This window comes from Rhineura floridana, chromosome 10 (genome assembly GCF_030035675.1).
Source record: "Rhineura floridana isolate rRhiFlo1 chromosome 10, rRhiFlo1.hap2, whole genome shotgun sequence".
Lineage (NCBI taxonomy): Eukaryota > Metazoa > Chordata > Lepidosauria > Squamata > Rhineuridae > Rhineura > Rhineura floridana.
This window is the reverse complement of record NC_084489.1, coordinates 64,829,326-64,851,437: the sequence shown is the minus strand read 5'-3', so window position 1 is coordinate 64,851,437 and position 22,112 is coordinate 64,829,326. Positions and strand designations below refer to the sequence as shown.

The window sequence follows — 22,112 nt, the reverse complement described above, 5'->3', positions numbered from 1 at the left end:
CACATTCATGAATAGCTATTTCCTGTTGAACTGAGCATTTTAACATCCTAACATGGTGTTCATCTGAATTTCTTACACTACTATGAATTCTTTATAGCTAATAGAGATCCCATTGTGAAAATTCTTGGCCCTGGATATGGGACAATTGAAGGAGAGGATCTGTCCATGCTTCGTTTACTAGACAAAATGAAAAAAGATGATGCTTCTGATAATGAAATGAAAATGAAAATTTCCCTGCTTCTCCAGCAACTGGATATGCAACTACTCAATAGCTCTTTAAAACAAGTTTCACAGTGAGTGTATTTCAGATAGTATTTGTTACTTTAAAAAAAATCCTACTTTATCATGCCAAAACTTAAACCTTTCATGCATGCTAACTTTACTTTTTAGTCAATAAGGTTTTATTTCTGTCTTTATTAATTTCAAACCCAACTGATTTGAAACTGATTTTTCAGGTTTGCAAAAATGAAAAGTATGAAAATTTTCTGTCAAAATCAAGGGAAGTAATTCGAAGTTTTCTATAATTTTGCTGTACAAATATGTGCACATAGCCTTTGATCTTAAGATAAGTTTGGGACCGACAAAATTATTTATTCACATAGCACATAGTTAAACAATGGAATTTGCTATCATAAAATGTAGTGATGGCTTAGGACAACTTTGAAAAGGGATTAGACAAATTCATGTATAATAAGGCTATCAATGGCTGCTAACGATGGCTATATATTACTTAAAGTATCGGAGGCAGTATGACTCTGAATGTGAGCTGTGAGAATCTATAGGAGTGAGAGGACAGTACCTCTGTATAGTTCCTTGGGCCACACACAACTGTCAGTGCTTATTGCTAGTAGACTTTAAATAATTTTGCTTTGATTATTTGATAAAACACAAATACATTTTCATAATACACAACCTATATAGAGGTACCTTTTTGAGAATTTTAGGGAAGTGTAAATAAAACATACCTCATTATTAGAAGAAAACACATTCTGTTCCAGTAACATAGTGGATCTAGAATGGCTTGAAAAATTATGACACTTTTCTGCTAATCTCATCCCCACTGAGTAAAGGTTTTCCCCGCTGATGTCAACTGAAGCTTTAGGCTTAAATTCTGTAACCGTTTACCTGGGAGTAAGTCCCATTGAAATAAAGGATTGCATTGTTATCCTATACCCATTAACCCAACTAAGACTGCAATTCTATACATATTTACCTGGGAGTAAGTCCCATTGAACTCAGTACGACTTACTTCTGAGTAGACTTGCATAGGATTGTGCTGCAAAGGTTGCAGTCCTATGTATCAACTGTTTGGGGAGTAAGGTAGGTCTGGGAAACGTCTGGCTTGTAGGCCTAATTAGACCTAACAGACCTTTTCATTTGGCCTGCCAGGCCGTTTCAGCCAAGCCATGCCCACTTGTCCTACACCTGACATCATATATGAGCAGAGGGCTTGTGCTCCATGCACTGTTCTAAACACTGACAATCTGCAGATTTTTTGGTCAATTTATTTATTTAAATATTTATAAACCACACTTCTACAAAATTACAAGGCGGTTGTAATTTTGCCTGCAGTTTGCTTTCAAACTGTGGGCAAAAATGGGCCACCTGATGTCACTGTGACATCAGGTGATTGACAGATGGATGGTCCTACCCATCTGTCAAACTTGACTTGTGGGTGTATGTGGCGATAGGGATCTATTCCCATCCCTAGAGCAAGGGGAGTAAATCCAGGCAGCCCACTGCTGTGCATAATGATCTCTGGATTGGGGCCAATGAGCTGTTGCCTGAAACTTGCACATACTAAGATTAATTATTTTCCAGAGTTTTTCTGTGAGACACAAACCTTGGGCGTTTCCCGGTGAATATTTATTGTGGGATGGGTGCTGCTCATGCATGCAAGTTTGTGTCACGGAAAACACTGTTGGTAGTGACCCATTTGCAATCACTTGTGGCCTGTTTACAATATTAAGTCCCCATCTGGAAACACCCTTGGTTTAAGAAAATAACCAACATTCCCTTTTTGTTTCTTTCCAATTAACGGTATAAATATCTTCTCAGTTATTAGAATATAACCAATTTATTTTAATTACAGAGAAGTGAGATTAACTCCAACTGCTGTGAAAAATGAAGTAGAACTGCTTAAACGTTTCTCTGGAGCAACAGAAGATGCAGTCCTTGAATCGCTGGAATATATATCAGGTCCAAATTCATTTTACTCTTACTATATTTTTGTAATTGCATGTTCATGGTAAATATAGGCCAGAACATAATAGAGTCTACATTGTCAGATGGCTTATCAGCTTCCATTAAACAGGAATCTCACTCTGTGCCCACATGCCCCTCTCTGTTGGCTCCAAAGTGACTGAATAAAGATCTCAGGATTTTGCTCTTTTTTTGTATTCATATTATGATGGAAACTTATTTCATGACTCATTGCTAGCCATATACTTCACAAATGTGTACCAAAACACTGCTGCTGTTTGATTACAGACTATGAATTTTCCAACGGATGTCGTGCCCCACCTTGGAGACAAGTCCATGGAGAAATCTGCTATTTGTCCATTAAACCTTGTGATACAGATGTTATGTATGTCACTTGCAGCACAGCAGGAGTATTTTTAAATGGAGTAAGTAATACATATATTCAAGAGTAAACCATGGTGACAATTATACTTAAGAATATGTCTAAACTTTAAATAAGTGACATGTATTTATGAGCATCCTGGTTCCAAAACAAACTTGAGAACAGATGAATTGGACAACATTAATTTAGATGCAAGTACTTCTGCTTAACCCTTTACACAAGCTGGGACTACACCAAAGGAAGTGCTCTGTGATTCAGTTACTTAGCCATATATTCTCAAACAATAGAGTGTGTTGGGCTAATGCTCCTCAGCTTTCCTTTTCTTTTGGAGGGCATTCAAATAGCCAGTTAACTCAGCCCACAATTATTTCTCATAGGTTTTTAATGCTTATTTCACCTACTACATGCTTTCTATATTTGTTGTTCTTTTTGTAGTCCAGTTTGTGAATTAGAAAACAAATTGCTCCCTGATTATAATAATGATTTATCAACAAGATGAATGAAAATCCCCATAAATAGCTGTTGTGAAAATAAACACACACTGCTGAGAGAAGTAAGCTGTGTAATAAGGCTATGCTAGAAGCAGAAAAAAGACTAATGTTCCAATGAGTGTCATGCTGGATTAACAACTTTGCACTCACCTTAAACCTCAAGACAAATTTCAAAACAGGATGGACTTAACCACACTGAATCATTTCAAGATGAGGACTGCAGTCCTGTCTGGGATTAAGTCCCATTGAACACAGCAAAACTTAAAACTTCTGTTCTGAGTACATATGCATAGGACTGCACTGTAAGTCTATGATTCTGATAAATGAATGAAATATTTTATATGTGAGACTATGTAAGACTAGGATGTAACCTAGCTATTGCCTTTTTTACAGGGAAGGGAAAAAGAGAGGGATCAAATCAATTACGAGAGAAAGAGTGACATATATAAAGATCTTGTCACATTTTTAAGAGAAAGATCAGCAGCATTTGTAGAAAATATGGCTAAACAGGTACGTATTTTGTAGTCTCAGACTTACCACCTTTAAGCTGTCATAATATCAACAGTTTGCAGTTGAACTGGTTTTTTGTTATTATTTTCTTTAGGGAGGCATTCAAATACCCAGTTAACTTAACCTGCAATTATTTCTCACCTTAATTGTTTTTATGTAGCTGTAATTGTGTACGATTATAGTGGCACGCACACACACCCCATTAGAAATGATCAGCCCACGGTGACATGGGAATCAGTTTTACAGTACAATACTCTATATTAGTTATTCATTGGGGTTTACTCTGAGGTAAGTGGGTATAGGATTGCAGCATTACCTACTTACCTGTTTCTTTACACACCTTTCCAGAATAAGATCTGGTTCAATGTTGCATTATAAATTAAATCATTTGAATTGCCATAAATACAGAATAACAGCACAGTGTTCAAGAAATAGAGCTCCAAGTTGTACAAATGGTCCTAAAACGTACTAGTTACTTAAGTGCCTAATACAATCCTTTGGTTTCCAACTGAAGAAAGTGACACCAGAAAAAGAGCACAGTAATTTCAGCATACTTAGGCTTAGTAAAATATGCTGTGAAAACTTATTTGGAGAAAATACTGCTCGAATTTTGTGCAGTGGAAAATGTTTGGTAACCTCAGATGATTATGATCATTACAATTATTTATTGAAATTTATATCAGAATACAAATCTTTCCAAGGTAGCTTACAAGTAATGTCAAATTGCATTTGTTTAAAAACACAATAAATAATAACTCAAGAGAAATTCATCAGAACCTTTCCCACAGAGTTATTGCTGGTAGAAACTTTGCCTGCCTCCCCCTCTATGTGCTTGTGTGTGTGTCTATCTGTTTATCTCTGTCCCCTCCCACAAAGCCTTCCCACAGAGCAGTGGATACTAGATGGCCCTGTGGGGGAACCAGAAGGTCCAGCTGGAGCAGGCCCTGGAGTGGTCTTTGACTGCTTCTTTCAAACTTGGTATTCATCCCACAGAACAGTTGATGACAGAATAGCCCAGGGTGGGGGGACAGTCCAGCTAGAGCAGGCTGTGACGTAGTCTTTGCCTGCCTGATTTGCTTTCTGGTTGACAGCCAAATGTGACTTTTGATATTTTAGTTTAATTATTAAGAGTTAATATTTTATCTGTAGTAGATTTCCCTCCTTGCATTTGAGTATGTAGAAAAATTTGTATGCCTGACTCAAGGGTTAATTTTTTGTAAGTATGAACTTATGTCAATACTTGTGATTGATTCTGGAATTTCACCCAGATCCTGAACACATTTATTTGGAAGCTATATTGGTTTTGGTGGAACTTATTTCCAAGTAAGTAAGCAAGCAAGTTTAGGATTGCAGCAATTGGCAAATAACTTCTGCTCATCCTTTAGCCTTCTACAGATGGTTTTCCTTTGGGCAGCAGTATAATTCTTAAAGCAGGAAAATATCATATTTTAATGAAAAAGGTCAACTGTCTTTGACAGTGCATTAAATAATCAAAACCATTCCTCTTTTTAACTTCATCCCTTGTGATTTGAATAAAAGGAATATTCCTCATTTTACAAGAACTGTCTTTGATTTAAACGTCAGACACAGCTGGGGCGTTTCCAGCTCACACAGCATATGTTGCTACTGTCCTACAGTAGCTCTAAAATGTAGGAGTTATTGCCTACTAAGGAGAAGAAACACATTTTATTCCTTAGAATAAAAAATCACACAGTAGTGACACAATAATTATCATTATCACAAAGCTCTTATAGCAAACTTTTGTCTTCAGATTTTCATTCTAAGATTAAAACAAATTGGCTAGTCTCCAAAGAATGAGGGCAAAGTGTTTCACTCGCTTCCAGCTGCCATTCCCTCCACAGTTTCTCAGAGTCCACTAAACCCCATCACCTGCTGCCCCCAAGCTGCTGTTGTACTTGGGAACATCATTCAGTGCAGCACAAACAGCTGCAGTAGGAGATATACTTTTTATTTTAAAGAATTCTAAAATACTGTGCTCAACAACGTATGGCAGGATATGAAAGAAGACTATTTCAAGTAATTTCTGGTTATTTTAATTGGATTTTTTCCTAAATTATAGGACCTAACATCCTAGCTCCTGAAATTGTATTTTTCAGTATTTAATCATCAGAGATGTTTAAGATTTGGAATCTCCATTTTACCAGATATCAGGTTGCTTATTTATTAAACTAAGGTAAAGGTGTCCCCTCACTTATTGTGTGAGTCGTTTCCAACTTAGGGTGACGTCTTGCGACGTTTACTAGGCAGACCTTTTATATGGGGTGGGATTGCCAGTTCCTTCCCCGGCCTTTCTTTACCCCCCAGCTTATGCCAGGTACTCATTTTACTGACCACGGATGGATGGAAGGCTGAGTGGACCTCGACCCCTTTTACCAGAGATTCGACTTCCTCCTTCCGTTGGAATCGAACTTTGGCCGTGAGCAGAGCTTCGGCTGCGTTACTGCCGCTTACCTCTCTGCACCACGGAGGATCTTGATTTATTAAACTAGGAGGTCCCAAACATAATCCTTGGACACTTTCAAAGTACAAAAAATGCTGACTACTACTTGTTGCTTAGACAATTCATTTGGGATTGTCTTGACTTTCAAATAACACTAAGCAGTTTCTGTAAGTTAAAAAATGTTCTGCCAAAACTATTACACTTGGAATGTTCAGTAAGCAAGTGGTGAACATGTTTGTTTTCTCTGGAGTTACATATTTAAAAGCCTATACCAAAGCCCCATCTTCTCTTCTTTTTTTTCCTAAACAGAGGCTCAAGATCTCAGCACATAGAAGCCGTATCTGCACTGTAGACTTAAAGTGGTTTAATAGTCATGCTTTCTCTTTGGGAAGTTGTAGGTCTTTGAGAAGATGTTGGGGAGCCTCATCACTATCACCAAATTTCAGTTGATTCTCAGGATGCTTCAGGGACAGCCATGATAGTTAACTAATATAAATACAAGATGCGTCTATACTGTAGATATACCCAGAAACATGAGCATTTACACTTTCTTGTTTTTGGGTTTTTTGGAGCTTGGATAACTGGTGGGAAAAGACAGGGCAGCTAATGTATCTACTAGGTGTGCTTTAAATTCCAGTAAAACATAAAAACGTTTTTGAAGATAGTCATACAATGGGAAAGAACTTTGTTTTTTTGAAGCCAAATAGAATCATAGAATAGTAGAGTTGGAAGGGGCCTTCAAGGCCATCAAGTCCAACCCCCTGCTCAATGCATTTAAGTTGCTTAAGAGTTATATATGGTGAATACCAGAAATACAGAGAGTCACTCCAGTATGTGAGATCTGGAATAACTTTGCCAGCCAACTCCAGGCGCTCTTGGATGAAACAGATTATCTAGATCCGTTTCAATCCGGTTTCAGGCCCGGTTTTGGCACCGAAACAGCCTTGGTCGCCCTGTATGATGACCTGTGTCGGGAGAGGGACAGGGGCAGTGTGACTCTGTTGATTCTCCTTGATCTCTCAGCGGCGTTTGATACCATCGACCATGGTATCTTTCTGAGGAGACTCGCGGAGTTGGGTGTCGGGGGCACTGCTTGGCAGTGGTTCCGCTCCTACTGCGCGGATCGTCACGAGAAGGTAGTGCTTGGGGAACATCACTCGACACCATGGACTCTCCATTGCGGAGTCCCTCAGGGGTCGGTTTTGTCCCCCATGCTTTTCAACATCTACATGCAGCCGCTGGGTGCAGTCATCAGGAGTTTTGGAGTGCGTTGCCATCAGTATGCTGATGACACGCAGCTCTATTTCTCCTTTTCATCTTCTTCAGGTGAGTCTGTTGATGTGCTGAACCGTTGCCTGACCGCGATAATGGACTGGATGAGAGCTAATAAACTGAGACTCAATCCAGACAAGACCGAGACATTGTTGGTGAATGCCTTCCCTGCTCAGATGGTGGATGTTAACCCTGTTCTGGATGGGGTTACACTCCCCCTGAAGGAACAGGTACGTAGTTTGGGGGTTCTTTTCGACTCTTCCCTGTCTCTCGAGGCCCAAGTGGCCTCGGTGGCACGGAATGCGTTTTACCATCTTCGTCTGGTAGCCCAACTACGCCCCTATCTGGACAGGGACGACCTCGCCTCCGTTGTTCACGCTCTGGTAACTTCAAGATTGGATTACTGTAATGCGCTCTACGTAGGGCTGCCCTTGAAGACAATTCGGAAGCTTCAGCTGGTGCAGAACGCAGCTGCCAGACTACTGACGAAGACCAGTCGGTTTTCGCATATAACACCTGTCTTGGCGCGTCTGCACTGGCTTCCTATTTGCTTCCGGGCGAGATTCAAGGTGCTGGTTCTTACCTATAAAGCCTTACACGGCGTGGGACCTCAATACCTTGTGGAACGCCTCTCTCGATACGAACCTACCCGTTCACTTCATTCAGAATCTAAGGCCCTCCTCCGGGTACCAACCCATCGGGAAGCCCGGAGGGTGGTTACTAGATCTAGGGCCTTTTCTGTGGTGGCCCCTGAGTTGTGGAACAGCCTCCCCAAAGAGGTACGCCTGGCGCCTACACTTCTATCTTTTCGGTGCCAGGTAAAGACCTTTTTATGCTCCCAGGCATTTTAATTTTCTTACCCATTTTAATCTTTTAATCTGTATTTTTTAATTTTTGTCGTATTGTGTTTTTGTAGTGTTTTTGTTGTTTGTTTGTATATGTTTTTATGATTTTTATTATGATATATTGTATTTTATCTTGTTTGTTCACCGCCCTGAGAGCTATTCTGCTAAGGGCGGTATATAAATTGAAATAATAAATAAATAAATAAATATAGTAAGGAAACTATCTCTAGTTTGCACAGCTCATGATCTTGAAGAAGAACAAGAAGAAGAGATACGTTTTGGAGTCTTAAACATTTCATCATCTGTGCTGTAGATTGCAAATTAAGTCTGAAAACTTTCATGCCCTGGATAATATCTATTGACTTGCTGAATATTGGGAAGACTCCATTTCAAGATTAATCCTGATTTTAAAACTGCAACTATTTGCCCAGTTACAGTCCCACCAGTTAAAATAGCGAGGCTGGTGTGGACTAGAGAGAGGGCATTCTCGATTGTGGCCCCCACCCTCTGGAATTCCCTTCCCTTCGACCTTCGCCATGCCCCCTCCCTGATAGGTTTCCGCCGAGCCTTGAAGACCTGGCTGTTCAGGCAGGCCTATGGGATCCCTGGGGTGGGTTAGCTTTTAATACTGTTATTAATCAGAATTGTAGTGTTTAGTCTAATTATTGATTGTGGCCCTCACTGTTTTATATTGTATTTTATTGTATTGATGTACGTCGCCTAGAGTGGTTGTTAATTCAGCCAGAGAGGCGACTCATAAAATTTTATTGTTATTATTATATGCATCAGGCCTCATCTGCGATATGTATTTAAAGCAGTATCGTACCACTTTAAACAGTCATGGCTTCCCCCAAAGAATCCTGGGAACTGTAGTTTGTTATGTGCACTGAGAGGAGATTTCAGTTCCCTTCACTGACCTATAATTTCCAGAGTTCCCTGGGAAGAGGGATTGACTGTTAAACCTGTCTGAGAGTTATAGCTCTGGGAGGGGGAGTAAGGGTTTCCTAACAACTGTCAGCATCCTTAACAAACTACAGTTCCCAGGATTCTTTGGGGGAAACCATGACTGTTTAAAGTGATATGATACTGCTTTAATTATATAGTGCAGATGGGGCCTAATTTGATTGGATCCACTGAGTGTGATTTGTTGGTGCATTCAGATTGCCCCTCTTATATGATGTCTCATATGCATGAGTACTGTTTATTTATTTATTTTAATTTATATACCGCCCTAAGCCCGAAGGCTCTCTGGGCGGTGTACAAAAAGATAAAAACAAGGAATGTATAAATACAATAAATCAAAAAACGAAACAAACAAATAATAAAGAAACCAAACAACATCCAAAATACAAAATAATAATGAAAATGCTATTAAAACACACTTTAAAATGCCTGGGAGTATAAAAAGGTTTTCACCTGGCACCGAAAAGATAGTAGCGTCGGCGCCAGGCGCACCTCATCAGAGAGGCTGTTCCACATTTTGGGGGCCACCAAGGAAAAGGCCCTGGTTCTAGTCACCACCCTCCGAGCTTCTCAATGGGATGGCACCTGGAGGAGGGCCTTAAATGTTGAGCGCAGTGTCCGGGTAGGTTCATATTGGGAGAGGCGTTCCACCAGGTATTGCGGTCCCATGCCGTGTAGGGCTTTATAGGTCAAAACCAGCACTTTGAATCTAGCCCGGAAACAAATAGGAAGCCAGTGCAGACGGGCCAGAACAGGTGTTATATGAGCGGACCTTCTGGTCCGCGTCAACAGTCTGGCCGCTGCATTCTGGACTAGCTGTAGTTTCCGAACAGTCTTCAAGGGCAGCCCAACGTAGAGCGCATTGCAGTAGTCCAGTCCAGAAGTTACCAGAGCATGAACAACTGAGGCGAGGTCGTCACTGTCCAGATAGGGATGTGGCTGGGCTACCAAGCGAAGATGGTAAAAAGCATTCTGTGCCACTGAGGCCACCTGGGCCTCAAGTGACAAGGAAGGATCAAAAAGAACTCCCAAGCTACGCACCTGTTCCTTCAAGGGGAGTGTAACCACATCAAGAACAGGATGAACATCCTCCATCTGGGCAGAGAAGGCACTCACCTACAGCGTCTCGGTCTTGTCTGGATTGAGCTTCAGTCTGTTAGCTCCCATCCAGTCCATTATCGCGGCCAGGCAACGGTTTAGCACGTTAACAGCCTCACCTGAAGAGGATGAAAAGGAGAAATAGAGCTGCGTGTCATCAGCGTACTGATGACAACGCACCCCAAAACTCCTGATGACCGCACCCAGCGGCTTCATGTAGATGTTGAAAAGCATGGGGGACAGTACCGATCCCTGCGGGACTCCACAATGGAGAGTCCAGGACATCGAGTAATGTTCCCCAAGCACTATCTTCTGGTGGCGACCCACCAAGTAGGAGCGGAGCATACTAGCACCCTGCACTGTGCAGTCACAGCTGAACATGTAATTATTGTTATTTCTGACAGTGCCAATCCCTCATTTGGGAGGTGAAGATTAAATCCAGGTGCCTCCTTTTCCCTCCCCAACAAGAGATTGAAACTGTAATTTGGGGAAGTGACAGCAAAGCACTGTGCAGAACCTTGAGTACTGAGCTTTCCCCCCCCAAAAAAATCATTCTGTTTTGTTTTGAATAGTTGCACTAACATTTCAGAAGCCATCAGAAAAACATCGCATGAAACTTAGGGGCTCCCATATTAAGCCAAATATCTGATTGGGAGTTCTCAAGTCCAACCAAGTGGAATCAATCCTGGTGGGGGCTTGTATTTAGCGCTAAAAGGTGCCGAAGGCAAGCCTTGCTTGCAGAGGAACAATCAGGTGCACGCTATAATGCTTCTGATAGTTCCTCTGAAGTTATGGTGTCAGGTTTGAGGCAGGTGGGTGGGGCTTAGAAAAAACAGTCTCGCAGACCAAATTGGAACTCCTAGCACAAAGTTAAAATAGGCCTTCCATGAGCACAAGATGTTATTACATATGTAAGGACTCCTTTGAATTCAGCCCTGGGTTTTCTTTTCACAAGTCTGGGCATGTTCATCTACCTTGACTGCCGTTTGGCTTCTCGTCCCCTGGCTGACCAAACAAACATGCAAAAACAGGAGCAAAAATATAATGTAACTATTCAATGGGTCGCTTGCTTTATTTTCCCAGGAAAAGAGATGGCAAGGGACCTGAATGGAAACTAGACTGATTACTATTACTTAACAGAGTAATTGCAGGCTAGAGCTTCTAAAAAAATTAGTTAACATTTTCAAATCTTACATGTTAATAGAGATGTGTGAGCATGCCTCAAATCTGTTGTGACATTAATTTGCACTTTCATCCAGTTGTTTCATTTTGCACAAGTCTTTGGTTGTCCACTGATGCAGAAATCTACATAGTGCACAATAGAAATTTGTATCTCAGCCATCACGATTTACAAATCAATTACTTTCCTTTCAGAGTTAATGGATTTCCAGAGAAACAGCCCTGGTAGTCTTTTACAGCCAAACAACAAAGACTCTTATAGCACCTCAAAGACCAAGTTAATGAAGTGGCTAATGACCCATCACAAAATATGGCTGCAGTCTTAACCATAGCTGCTCAGAAGTCTCTCTGAATCCTGAGTAAATGGGGTTAGGACTGCAGCCTCACTATCTTCTACAGTTCATTATAAAGTTAATCCTATCTCTCACTCAGGAACAGGAAAGGACAATTTACCACCCTGTTGATATTTTGCTCTTTGTGTCCTGGATAGTATGAATTCCTGTGGGCATATTAAATATTTTATAGGCACTCTAATGCCATTTATATGTCCTTTTTGTAATGCAACATTTTATTTCATAAATTTATGTTTTATACAGAAAATAGTGTGTGTACATGCTGGAACATGATAGTCAAGCTAATTTATGTTTTAAATGTTTGTAGTAAACAAGACTGTTTGACAGCTTGAAATAATCTAACTTTAACTGATGAGTAGAGGTAACGTCGTTATCTGTTGACTTTGTTTCCTTATGAGAAGAACAATAATGGATGATACATTCCATTGATTTCTAAAATTCACAGTAGAAAGCAGGTTAAATCTACAGTCATAACTCCACTTACCTGGGAGTAACCCCTTTTGGATTCAATGGGACTAACTTCTGAATAGACATGTTTAGGATTGCAGCCATGGTGCCTATAGGTTGCCTATGGCAGCAAACAAGTTAGATGCATACTAACAGCAGCAATTGTACATCAGTGAATATGTAAATAATGTATACAGTATTGCAAAGCATTTTTATGTATCTATTTGTGCATAATGCACACACAGCGAAAAATATTAATAGCAAGAGTCCATGCCATGATGGGAGTCAGTCAGGCAGACAGAAGGAAATCTGCTTGATAGTCCATTTTCAACAGATTCCTCCAATATCTTTACTTGTTGAGTTCCTTTAGAAACAGTATGAGATGCATTCATTTAAGTACTTAGAAGTTAAATTTATTAGTATTCCATTTAACTTCAAAGAACAAATAAAATATGAGACATTATTTTAAAAAAGCTTTATACATTAAACATAAATGAACTTGCTGTAAGGAGACTTCTAAATGTGAAAAAAGGAAATTAGACCTAATTGAAACAAACCCCCAGGAAGCTTAAGGCTGCCATGAACAAAGCATAAGAGCTATTAGTGGTTGCTTCCCACTAGCCCTCCTTTATTAACCCATTTTACCATAATTGTCAGCTGATGCATTTCAATGTTGTCTATATTGCCATTCATTCCATCTTTAATTATGCCTGATTTGTGAGGTAGTGAAACGTTGCAGATGTATATTGGTCATGCCCTTTTGTGGGTTTTAAGTGCTCCTGTGTTTTTATTTAAACATTTCCTGTATGCAAGATCTATCCATTTTATTGTGTCCTGATGAATGCGGGATGGGAGATTAGTGATGGCTAGCCCCTTGAATAGGTTCTCTTAATTGTCCCAGTGTTGGTTTCTGTTCTGGTAGAAGTGGGGAAGCCTTAACTACTAATTAAAAGGGGGGGAATCTAATTTTATAGTGAAACAGCACTATTTCACACAAAAAAGAGTATAATGAGAGGAATAATTAAAGTGCCTCTCTTTTATTTTTATTGACAGAACTTCAGATTGGCTTTTTATTGTCCGATGTGAATAACTTACCTAGTTGATCTTGTTTCATTTTCCCCTCTATGTTCTCTTTTCTTTCTCTTTTATGTCCTATATTAGAATCTTAATTTCTGAATGTCTACATATTTTGACATTTTAACAACAACAACAATAATAGTCACAACTGTGAGCTCTATCTGTTCAGTAGCCACAATCCTTGCAAAATGTTAGCTTTATTGCTCTAAAGTCATGTTTTTTCCTTTGACTTTGAGGGAAAGATCCTAGATTCAATGCCCAAACAAGGCCATTTTCCAGGAAGGCAGTCCATGCACTCCAGTAACTCAGCATGAGGAAACATTTAAGCATCTCCTTATAGAGATACAATGGTACACTAGATGGGATAGGAAATCCAGTAAAGCACAATAAATGATATACTGTAGTTTTGGGGGGAAATTGTTTAAAAACTATTTAGAGGCAGAATATTTTCTAGATTTTCAGAAGTATGATTTTTATTCATTAGCTTCCCAGTGCTGGGAAATATGGTTTCTTTTGCCAATGTCTGAAGACTCCTCAGAAGTAATCAACATGGAGAGGAAAACCATTTGCCTGTTGGTGGATATAATAACAATATGTCTCACATCACATTTTACTCGGTTCTCACTAATCCAGTTTGGATGATCATATGAATGAGCATTTTGTTTGAAGATGCTGCTTCTTTCCTTCTTTCTTGGTGTGCTGCAGTTAAACTAGTAAGTCTTCAGTTAAGCTTAATTTCTCATTATATCTAAACTGGGAATGTATGGTCACTAGATTTGGAACCAGCCAAGATCCTCAAACAACTTCAAAGCAAGATCCTGGCTTGTTCAGCATCTGGTAGCCATAGTTTCCCATTTTCCACAGGTAGCCTGCCATCATATTGGGTACTACTGCCATCTAGCGTCCGAAGGCAAGAATGCACTAGAGTCAAACCTGGGGCTCGAGCCCCTCCCACTCCAGTCTTCATTCTTGCCTTCGTCCGAGGCAGATCGGAATTTAGACAGAGCGTAGCTAAGTCCTTATTCTAATTCTATTGTTACTCTCCTTTTTCCTTGTATTATTATCCTCCTCCTTATCGCTTCCCCCTTTCACGTTTGCGTTCGGAGTGTGTTTAAGTTTCCCCTTTTTCCTCTATATTTTTGGGGTCTGCCCCTTGGCTTTACCAGCAGCTACTGCTGCTTTCTTGTTTAGCGGGGGCTCCGCGGCTGCGGTCTCCCCCTCTCCTTTTTTCCGTTGGTATTCTGCCTCTACGTAGGGTGGCTGCGGCTGCGGCTCCCTCGTAGGCGCCCTCGTTAGCGGGGTTCTGCGGCTGCGGTTTCCCCCCTTCTTTTTTTGAGCGTATTCAGCCTCTACGGAGGGTAGCTTGCGGCTGCGGCTCCCTCATAGGCACCCCGTTCCCTCTCTCACACTTCTCCTGAAGCCTCCTGTAGCGGTCTTCTTTCCCGCCTCCGCTCTCGCGGCCGCCATTTTATTTAATTATTTCTCCTCACAGAGGCTAGTTTTCCTGTAGCGGTCTCCTTTCCCGCCTCTGCTCTTGCGGCCGCCATTTTGTTTAATTATTTCTCCTCACAGAGGCTAGTTTTCCTGTAGCGGTCCCCTTTCCCGCCTCTGCTCTCGCGACCGCCATTTTATTTAATTATTTCTCCTCACAGAGGCTATTTTCCTTTTCAGCCTGGCTGCACATTCAGCCCGCCCTGAGTTTAATTAGGCTGCCCGATACTGTTTTTTCTCTGCCGCCTTTTTTGTCCACCCCCCCCGGCGGCATATCAGTCCAGCGGGCTCCCGGCCGTTCCTCAAGCCTTTCTGGGCCTTATTTAGGTGTTCCGTTATCGCGGTTGCCATTTTGTTTTCGTTTTTTGCCGTTTTTTCTCCTCTACGTCTTCAACCTGTGACACTTGTATAGTAAACATTCACAGCTTGGGAGACCTGAGTAATATATATATTCAACATCGTAATCATCCTCACCAGGCTCATCGTATCATATGATGTGGTCAGGGGTGCTTTGGACGTAGAGCAATCTCAGGCTGATGACTACATGAACGTTTTTCAGACTGACATGGATGATTGGAGTGGGGAATCTGACCAGGAGGAGGAGGTATCTTATCGCCTCTTTGACCCGACGGATTTTCCTCCTCTATCACGCAGAGTCATGGACACTCTTGGCATTCAACCAGAACTCATACAACCGGTTGCTCCCCCTGTCAAGGGTGCCAGAGTTCTCAAATCCCCCAGATCAGTGCAGCACTTCATTCCCGTGCCAGACCCCATTAACAAACTTACCAGAGAAGAATGGGCCCGTCCTCTTCGTCCACGTCGCTCCTCATCCTTAGCCAACAAACTCTATACCCTTTTCCTTTCTGAACGTCCCGGGGGTGGACCAACCCATTTCCAATCTCGTATCTTGGTCTCTCCTCCCGAAGGAAGGCGAATCTCAGCTCAAGGACCCCTATGAGAGGAGGCTTGACTTTGTCTTCCGTAAGATCCATGAGGCTTCCGCTCATTCCATCCGGGCCTCTTCTACCGCCTCTATCTTCTCACGGGCTTCTATGATGTGGGTAGAGGATCTCCTTGACGACCCCAACCCGGATCCCGCCAAACTAAGGAAAAGTCTACTCAAGATACATAAGGCGGCTGCCTTTGTGTCCGACGCCACGTTAGACACTTCGCATCACGGTGCACGCGCACTTGCGGCCGAAATTGTAGCTCGTCGTACTCTATGGCTCCAACATTGGGACGCCGATTCGACTGCCAGAACCAACTTATCATTAGCCCCATACTCGGGATCTATGCTATTCGGCGAGGACGCACTCAAATCAGTCCTTGTCGACCCCAAGGACAATCGTAAACCTGCACTAGCTACGGCCAAAAGAGACGACCGCAGACCCGTGTGGCGGTTTACTCCTTACCGTTCCTTCCAACCCTTTCGGAGAGGATGACCTGGTGGATGAGGACGGGATACCAGGCCTACAGATTTCCGTCCCTCCAAGGCACCCTGGTCTAGACAACGCTTTCCACACAGGGGCCAATACCAGAACAAACAGGCATATGGCAGAGGAACCTGTCAGTGCAGACAGTTCTGACTCCATCCCCATTGGAGGCAGACTCTCCTTCTCCAGCAGCTGGCTAAACTTGACAAACATCTCCTGGGTCAGGCTTCTATTCACCCAGGGCTACAATATAGAATTTTGGCGGACACCACCGGACAAATTTTGCATCTCCCCCATCTCCAGGGCACGCAAGGGGGCTATGCAAGGCGCCCTATGACATCTCCTAGAGATAGCCACTATAGAGCCTGTTCCTCCATCCGAACGGCTACAAGGCGTGTACTCCATCCTCTTTACGGTCCCCAAGCAAGACTCCACATGGAGGGCGGTTTTAGACCTCAAGGGCCTCAACCGCTTCGTCAAGTACCGCCACTTCAAGATGGAATCTCTAGCTTCCATTGTAGAGACTCTGCAACAGGGGGATTTTCTCGCAGCCATCGACCTGAGGGACGCTTACTTACACATCCCAATTTGCCCGGGTCACAGACGGTTCCTGAGATTTGCACTAGGCCACCGCCACTTTCAATACCGGGCCCTTCTGTTCGGCCTCTCCTCGGTCCCCCGAGTTTTCACCAAAGTGATGGCCACCATGCTGGTGTATCTTCGACTTCAGGGGGTCCATATTTATGCTTACCTCGACGACCTTCTACTCCGAGCAGGCTCCCGGGACTTGGCCAACAGGCAGCTCCAGTTCACTCTAAAGACCCTACACAATCACGGCTGGCTGATCAATGCCGAAAAGAGTCATCTCCAGCCAACTCAGCGCCTCCAGCACTTAGGGGCAATACTGGACACCTCCCTTGCCATGTTCTTTCTGTCCCCAGACCGGATTGCCTCCATTACAGCCATGGCAACCTTACTTCTACATCGTTCCACAGCAGATGTCATGTTTCTGGCCCAGTTTCTCGGGGCAATGATTTCCTCAATCCACATTGTTCCGTGGGCCCGGCATCATTCGAGACCATTACAATGGGCTCTTCTTCCCTTTCAGGCGGACATCTCCAAGTCCAACCATCGCTTGATCCCGCTGGGCCAATCTCTGAAGCGATCATTCCGCTGGTGGGTATCCACAACTTCCCTCACCAAGGGGACACCGTTTCGGGACCCAACCAGAGTCCTAATCACCACGGATGCCAGTCTATCCGGCTGGGGAGCCGATTGCAACTCCACCTTTGTCTAAGGCGTGTGGTCCACTCAGGACCAAAATCACAATATCAACTGGCTGGAGCTCAGAGCTGCTCATCTGGCTCTCAGACACTTCCAGCCACTATTCGCCCTACAACATGTCCTTATTCGAACGGACAATGTCTGTGTGAAATCTCACATCAACAGACAGGGGGGCACAAGGTCCAGGGCTCTGCAGGAGGAAGCGACACGAATCTTCGACTGGGCCGAGTTCCATCTCCTGTCATTACGGGCAGAACATCTCAGCGGAACTCTAAACATTACGGCCGATTGGCTCAGCAGGCAAAAGGTACACCCGGGAGAATGGAAGCTTCATCCGGCTGTGTTCTCCCTCCTTTAGCGGCGGTTCGGCCCCCTCTCGCTGGACCTCTTTATTTCCAGCCGCAACTGCCAACTGCCTCGTTACTTCTCAAGGTACCTAGAGCCTACGGCGGAAGCAGTGGATGCTCTCACAACACCATGGCCAGAGGGACTCCTGTATGCCTTCCCGCCTATATCCCTCCTAGGCAGGACATTAACAAAACTCCGACTCGAACAGATTTTACGGATTTTACTCATAGCACCTTACTGGCCTCGCAGACCCTGGTTCTCGGACCTCCTCTCGATGTCAATGGCGGATCCCTGGACCATTCCAACCAGGCCGGATCTTCTCTCCCAAGGACCAGTTTGGCATCCGGACCCGAATTGGCTGAGCCTGACAGCCTGGCTTTTGAGCGGACACAGTTGAATACTGCTGGTCTTTCTCAAGGGGTCATAAACACTATTTTAGCGTCACGGCGACCGTCAACTACTCGAATCTATCAGAGTACCTGGTGTGCCTTTTCCACCTGGTGCACATCTAAAGGTTTTTCGGCAACCCAAGCCACTGTACAGCACGTTCTACAGTTCCTATACAGAGGCATGACATTGGGACTCAGACCAAACACTCTGCGTAGACAGGCCTCCACCATTTCGTCAATTCTGTCTGTTTCTTCATCGGCCGCACCCCTTGGCGCTCATCCGCTCATCAAACGCTTCTTAAGAGGAGCTACCCACCTCTCTCCAGCTGTACGTCATCACTTTCCATCCTGGGACCTCTCCAAGGTTTTGCAGGCATTACAGCGACCTCCATTTGAGCCTCTTGCAGCAGTGCCTCTCAGACTGTTATCTTTCAAAGTCCTTTTCCTCGTGGCTATCACTTCCGCTAGGCGGATCTCGGAGTTACAGGCCTTATCTTCGGCCCGTCATCTCTGCATTTTCCATAAGGACTCAGTAGTCCTGAGGCTGGATCCGTCTTTCTGCCCTAAGGTCAACTCAGTTTTCCACAGTAGCCAGGACATTGTGCTTCCATCCTTTTGTCCGAAGCCTGTCCATTCCCTCGAAAAGGCCTGGCATTCGCTGGACGTTAGGAGAGCACTCAAAGTTTACCTTTCTTGTACCCAGGACATCCAGCAGACAGACGCATTATTTGTATCCTTTCATCTGAGAACTTTGGGAAAAAAGGTGTCCAAATCCACTTTGTCATGTTGGCTTCGGGCTTCTATTTCTATTGCATATCAGTCACTTAATTTGCCAGTGCCGTCTAACATCACGGCCCATTCGACCAGGTCTGCTGCCACTACGGCGGCTTTCCTAACTGATGCTCCTCTTCCAGACATATGCAGGGCGGCGGTATGGGCTACCCCTAACTCCTTTGTGAAGCATTATAAAATTGATCGCTATGCTTCAGCTGACGCCTCTTTTGGGAGACGTGTCCTCCAACATGTCATTCCTGATTTGTAACTTCCTAGGAATCCCTCCCCATTGGGGGGCTACTTTGGTATATCCCAATCTGATGGCAGGCTACCTGTGGAAAATGGTCCCTTGGTCCCACCTGAAGGGTGATTTTCACAGGTACGCCTGCCATCACGTCCCTCCCTTGTGGGGGATTTCTGGGGAAATTCGTTCAGTGTTTTGTATATAGTTCAGCCTATAGGCCTTGAGCTCTGTCTGATTTTCTTTAGTCAAACCTTCTTATGTTGCAAGCTCTATGTTATTTGCTATGTGTATTTTCCTTGCTGCTAGGGCTTTTGCCCTTTGATTCCTTTCAGATTTACCACTTCAGACTCGCCATCATGAAGACTGGAGTGGGAGGGGCTCGAGCCCCAGGTTTGACTCTAGTGCATTCTTGCCTTCGGACGCTAGATGGCAGTAGTACCCAATCTGATGGCAGGCGTACCTGTGAAAATCACCCTTCAGGTGGGACCAAGGGACCATTTCAGATATGATAGGAGATGATGGTTAATTGAAGACTTTCTAGTTTAAGTGCAGCATGCTGAAAAGGGAGAAGGGAAGGAGCTATGAGGACACACATTGTTTTAAATATATAACTTGTATTTTCTTAATGTGAGCCACTTTGAGTTGATAAGCTGGATATTAATCTACATAAGTAAATAAATTCTTAGTAACGAAATTGTGTTATTAATATCACATATTAATTAGTAACCAATGTTAGATCCCATTTGAGATTTTGCCAGTTTAGCTAATCACAGTCTTTTCTAAAAACAACATCATTAATTTTGTATTTTTTAATCACATGCTGATAAATAGAGAATATGTCTTTTTTTCTTGTTTGGTAAACCAGGAGGAATGTTGGAATTTTTCATATGCCAAAAGAAAAAACTATAAAACCACTCTACCTAGATTTCCTTTAGCTTGCAAATTTTTAGCATGTTTTATTCATGTGGAAATGTGATTTTTTCCAAATATTTTCTTCTCTTATTAGAAATATACTTTTTTTGATGAACCAAAGTATGAAAAACATTATCAACATATGGAAGCGGTTGAGGCAGATGATTATGGCCAAGCCCAAAAGTTTTACGACTATGCAGAAAAGAATGTATTTGAGAAGCCTAAGAGTCCTCTTGTAAAAAGCAAGCCTACTGAGAGCAAGAAATTAGAACCATCTCTTAAATGGAAGAGCACACCCGGCTCCAGAGAGTATGTAATTCTTTTGGCTTTTTAACATATATTGCCAATTAACATTAATGGTTTAAAAGAAACAATTTGTGTGTGTGTGCTTTTTAACCCTGAAATTCAAGTAATTTTTTAAAAAATCTGGGCAAAACCTCTCTCTCTCTATATATATATTTTTAGAAAAACCTATTTAAGGGAACACTACTTCCAAATAATGCACTACCCACAGTCCTTTTCTCTGAATTCTATGATCCTCTTTCTGAAGGATTCAGTACAATTAGGTTGCATCTATAGTCAGATGCTGTATGTACTATAAAATAGTTCTACATTTGTGTTTCTAACACATTTTCATTCAAGTGGAATCACTGTGATTATCCTTGCTGTGATAGTATGCTCCCTGCCCCCATGGTCCATCTGTCAAGCCTAAACCAGTCATGGTAAGAACAGAATGCCTTAGGCTTGCAGCTGTTTGCTGGGAGCTGTTATCATCTGACATCTGTAGTGATCCACATAGCTCAGTAAGGTTGTAGATTGCAGTCTACCCCTGACATACATAGTTGAACATTAGCATATTTATTTTTGTTCTTACCCCACCCTCACACTGAATTTGTGTTAATGGGGGATTTCAAGTTTTGGTAGTTTTAAAAATAGAATTTATTAGGCAATTAATTTTTTTTTTAGCAAGAACAAAGAAAAGAACAGATAATGCTAAATGTTCCAGGAGTCAAGACGAAACATACGTGGGACTTGCTTACAGAAACAGCTTGAATTATTGTGAATACTTTTAGTAACAAGTAAAATTAAAATCCTGAAGTGCTAAATCCTATGGCTGGAAACCAATAAAGATTTGAGTGTGCTTAAGTCCATTGAAATCATTAGGCTTAGCGCATGGTAATTGTCAGCTGAATTGTAGCCAGCCTTTTAAAATTCTTGAGTCAACAACCTTTGCTGCTAATTTGTAATGACCTGTGGGTTTTTCATCCTTCATATGTAGTGACATTAAGCGGTTTAAGTCACTCTTATTGTTTAAATTAATTTTTGATATAAAATGTGCACACAAATTTATGATATATTTACAGTACAGTAGGGCCCAGCTTTTCAGCGTTCGGCTAATGCGGGGACTTTCAATTAGAGTAAGGCCCCACTTATATGGCGCTTGTTCTGCTTTTATGATGTTTTTCGGGTGTCGGGCACCATTTTATTGATAGAGTTCCGCTTTTCAGCGGGTTTTGTTTTTAGGCGGGGGTCTGGAATGTAACCCGCCGTATGAGTGGGGCCCTACTGTAGCACTGAATGCCATGTTAACAAACAACAACAAATGTTTTCAGAGGCAAAGGAGCAAGGAAAGAAAGCAAGGATGAAAAGGAAATCAAACCAATCCCTCCAGAAGGCAAGAAAAGATCCAGTGTAGCATCCCCTGGTTCTGGTAAAGGGTATGTAATCTCTATGTGTTATTTTACTCTTCTTTGAGTTACAAAAATACAGTTTTTCAACACCAACAGTAAGCTAACTGTAAATGCTTTCCAAACGATATCAGCATCTCAGATGAGAAAAACCTAATTGAATAGTCTAGAGACTCTGCTGTCATCAGGTGGGGCTCTTTGTTGATTTTGAAATGGAAAGTTCTTCTGTTATTCCCACTCCTGTGCATGACCAAAGAGGGAACTCC

The 22,112-nt window shown here is 42.5% G+C and overlaps 1 protein-coding gene across 11 annotated transcripts in view; it reads left to right on the top strand.

Moving 5' to 3' along the window:
• ODAD2 (outer dynein arm docking complex subunit 2) overlaps positions 1-22,112 on the top strand; it is a 114,532-nt gene that overhangs the window by 9,852 nt on the left and 82,568 nt on the right. For all 11 annotated transcript variants that reach the window (XM_061587165.1, XM_061587168.1, XM_061587169.1 and 8 more), the window contains 6 exons: positions 98-293; positions 2,093-2,199; positions 2,491-2,627; positions 3,469-3,585; positions 20,253-20,467; positions 21,772-21,876. In XM_061587165.1, the coding sequence (XP_061443149.1) occupies positions 98-293; positions 2,093-2,199; positions 2,491-2,627; positions 3,469-3,585; positions 20,253-20,467; positions 21,772-21,876 (877 nt within the window). The remainder of the gene's footprint in view (positions 1-97; positions 294-2,092; positions 2,200-2,490; positions 2,628-3,468; positions 3,586-20,252; positions 20,468-21,771; positions 21,877-22,112) is intronic.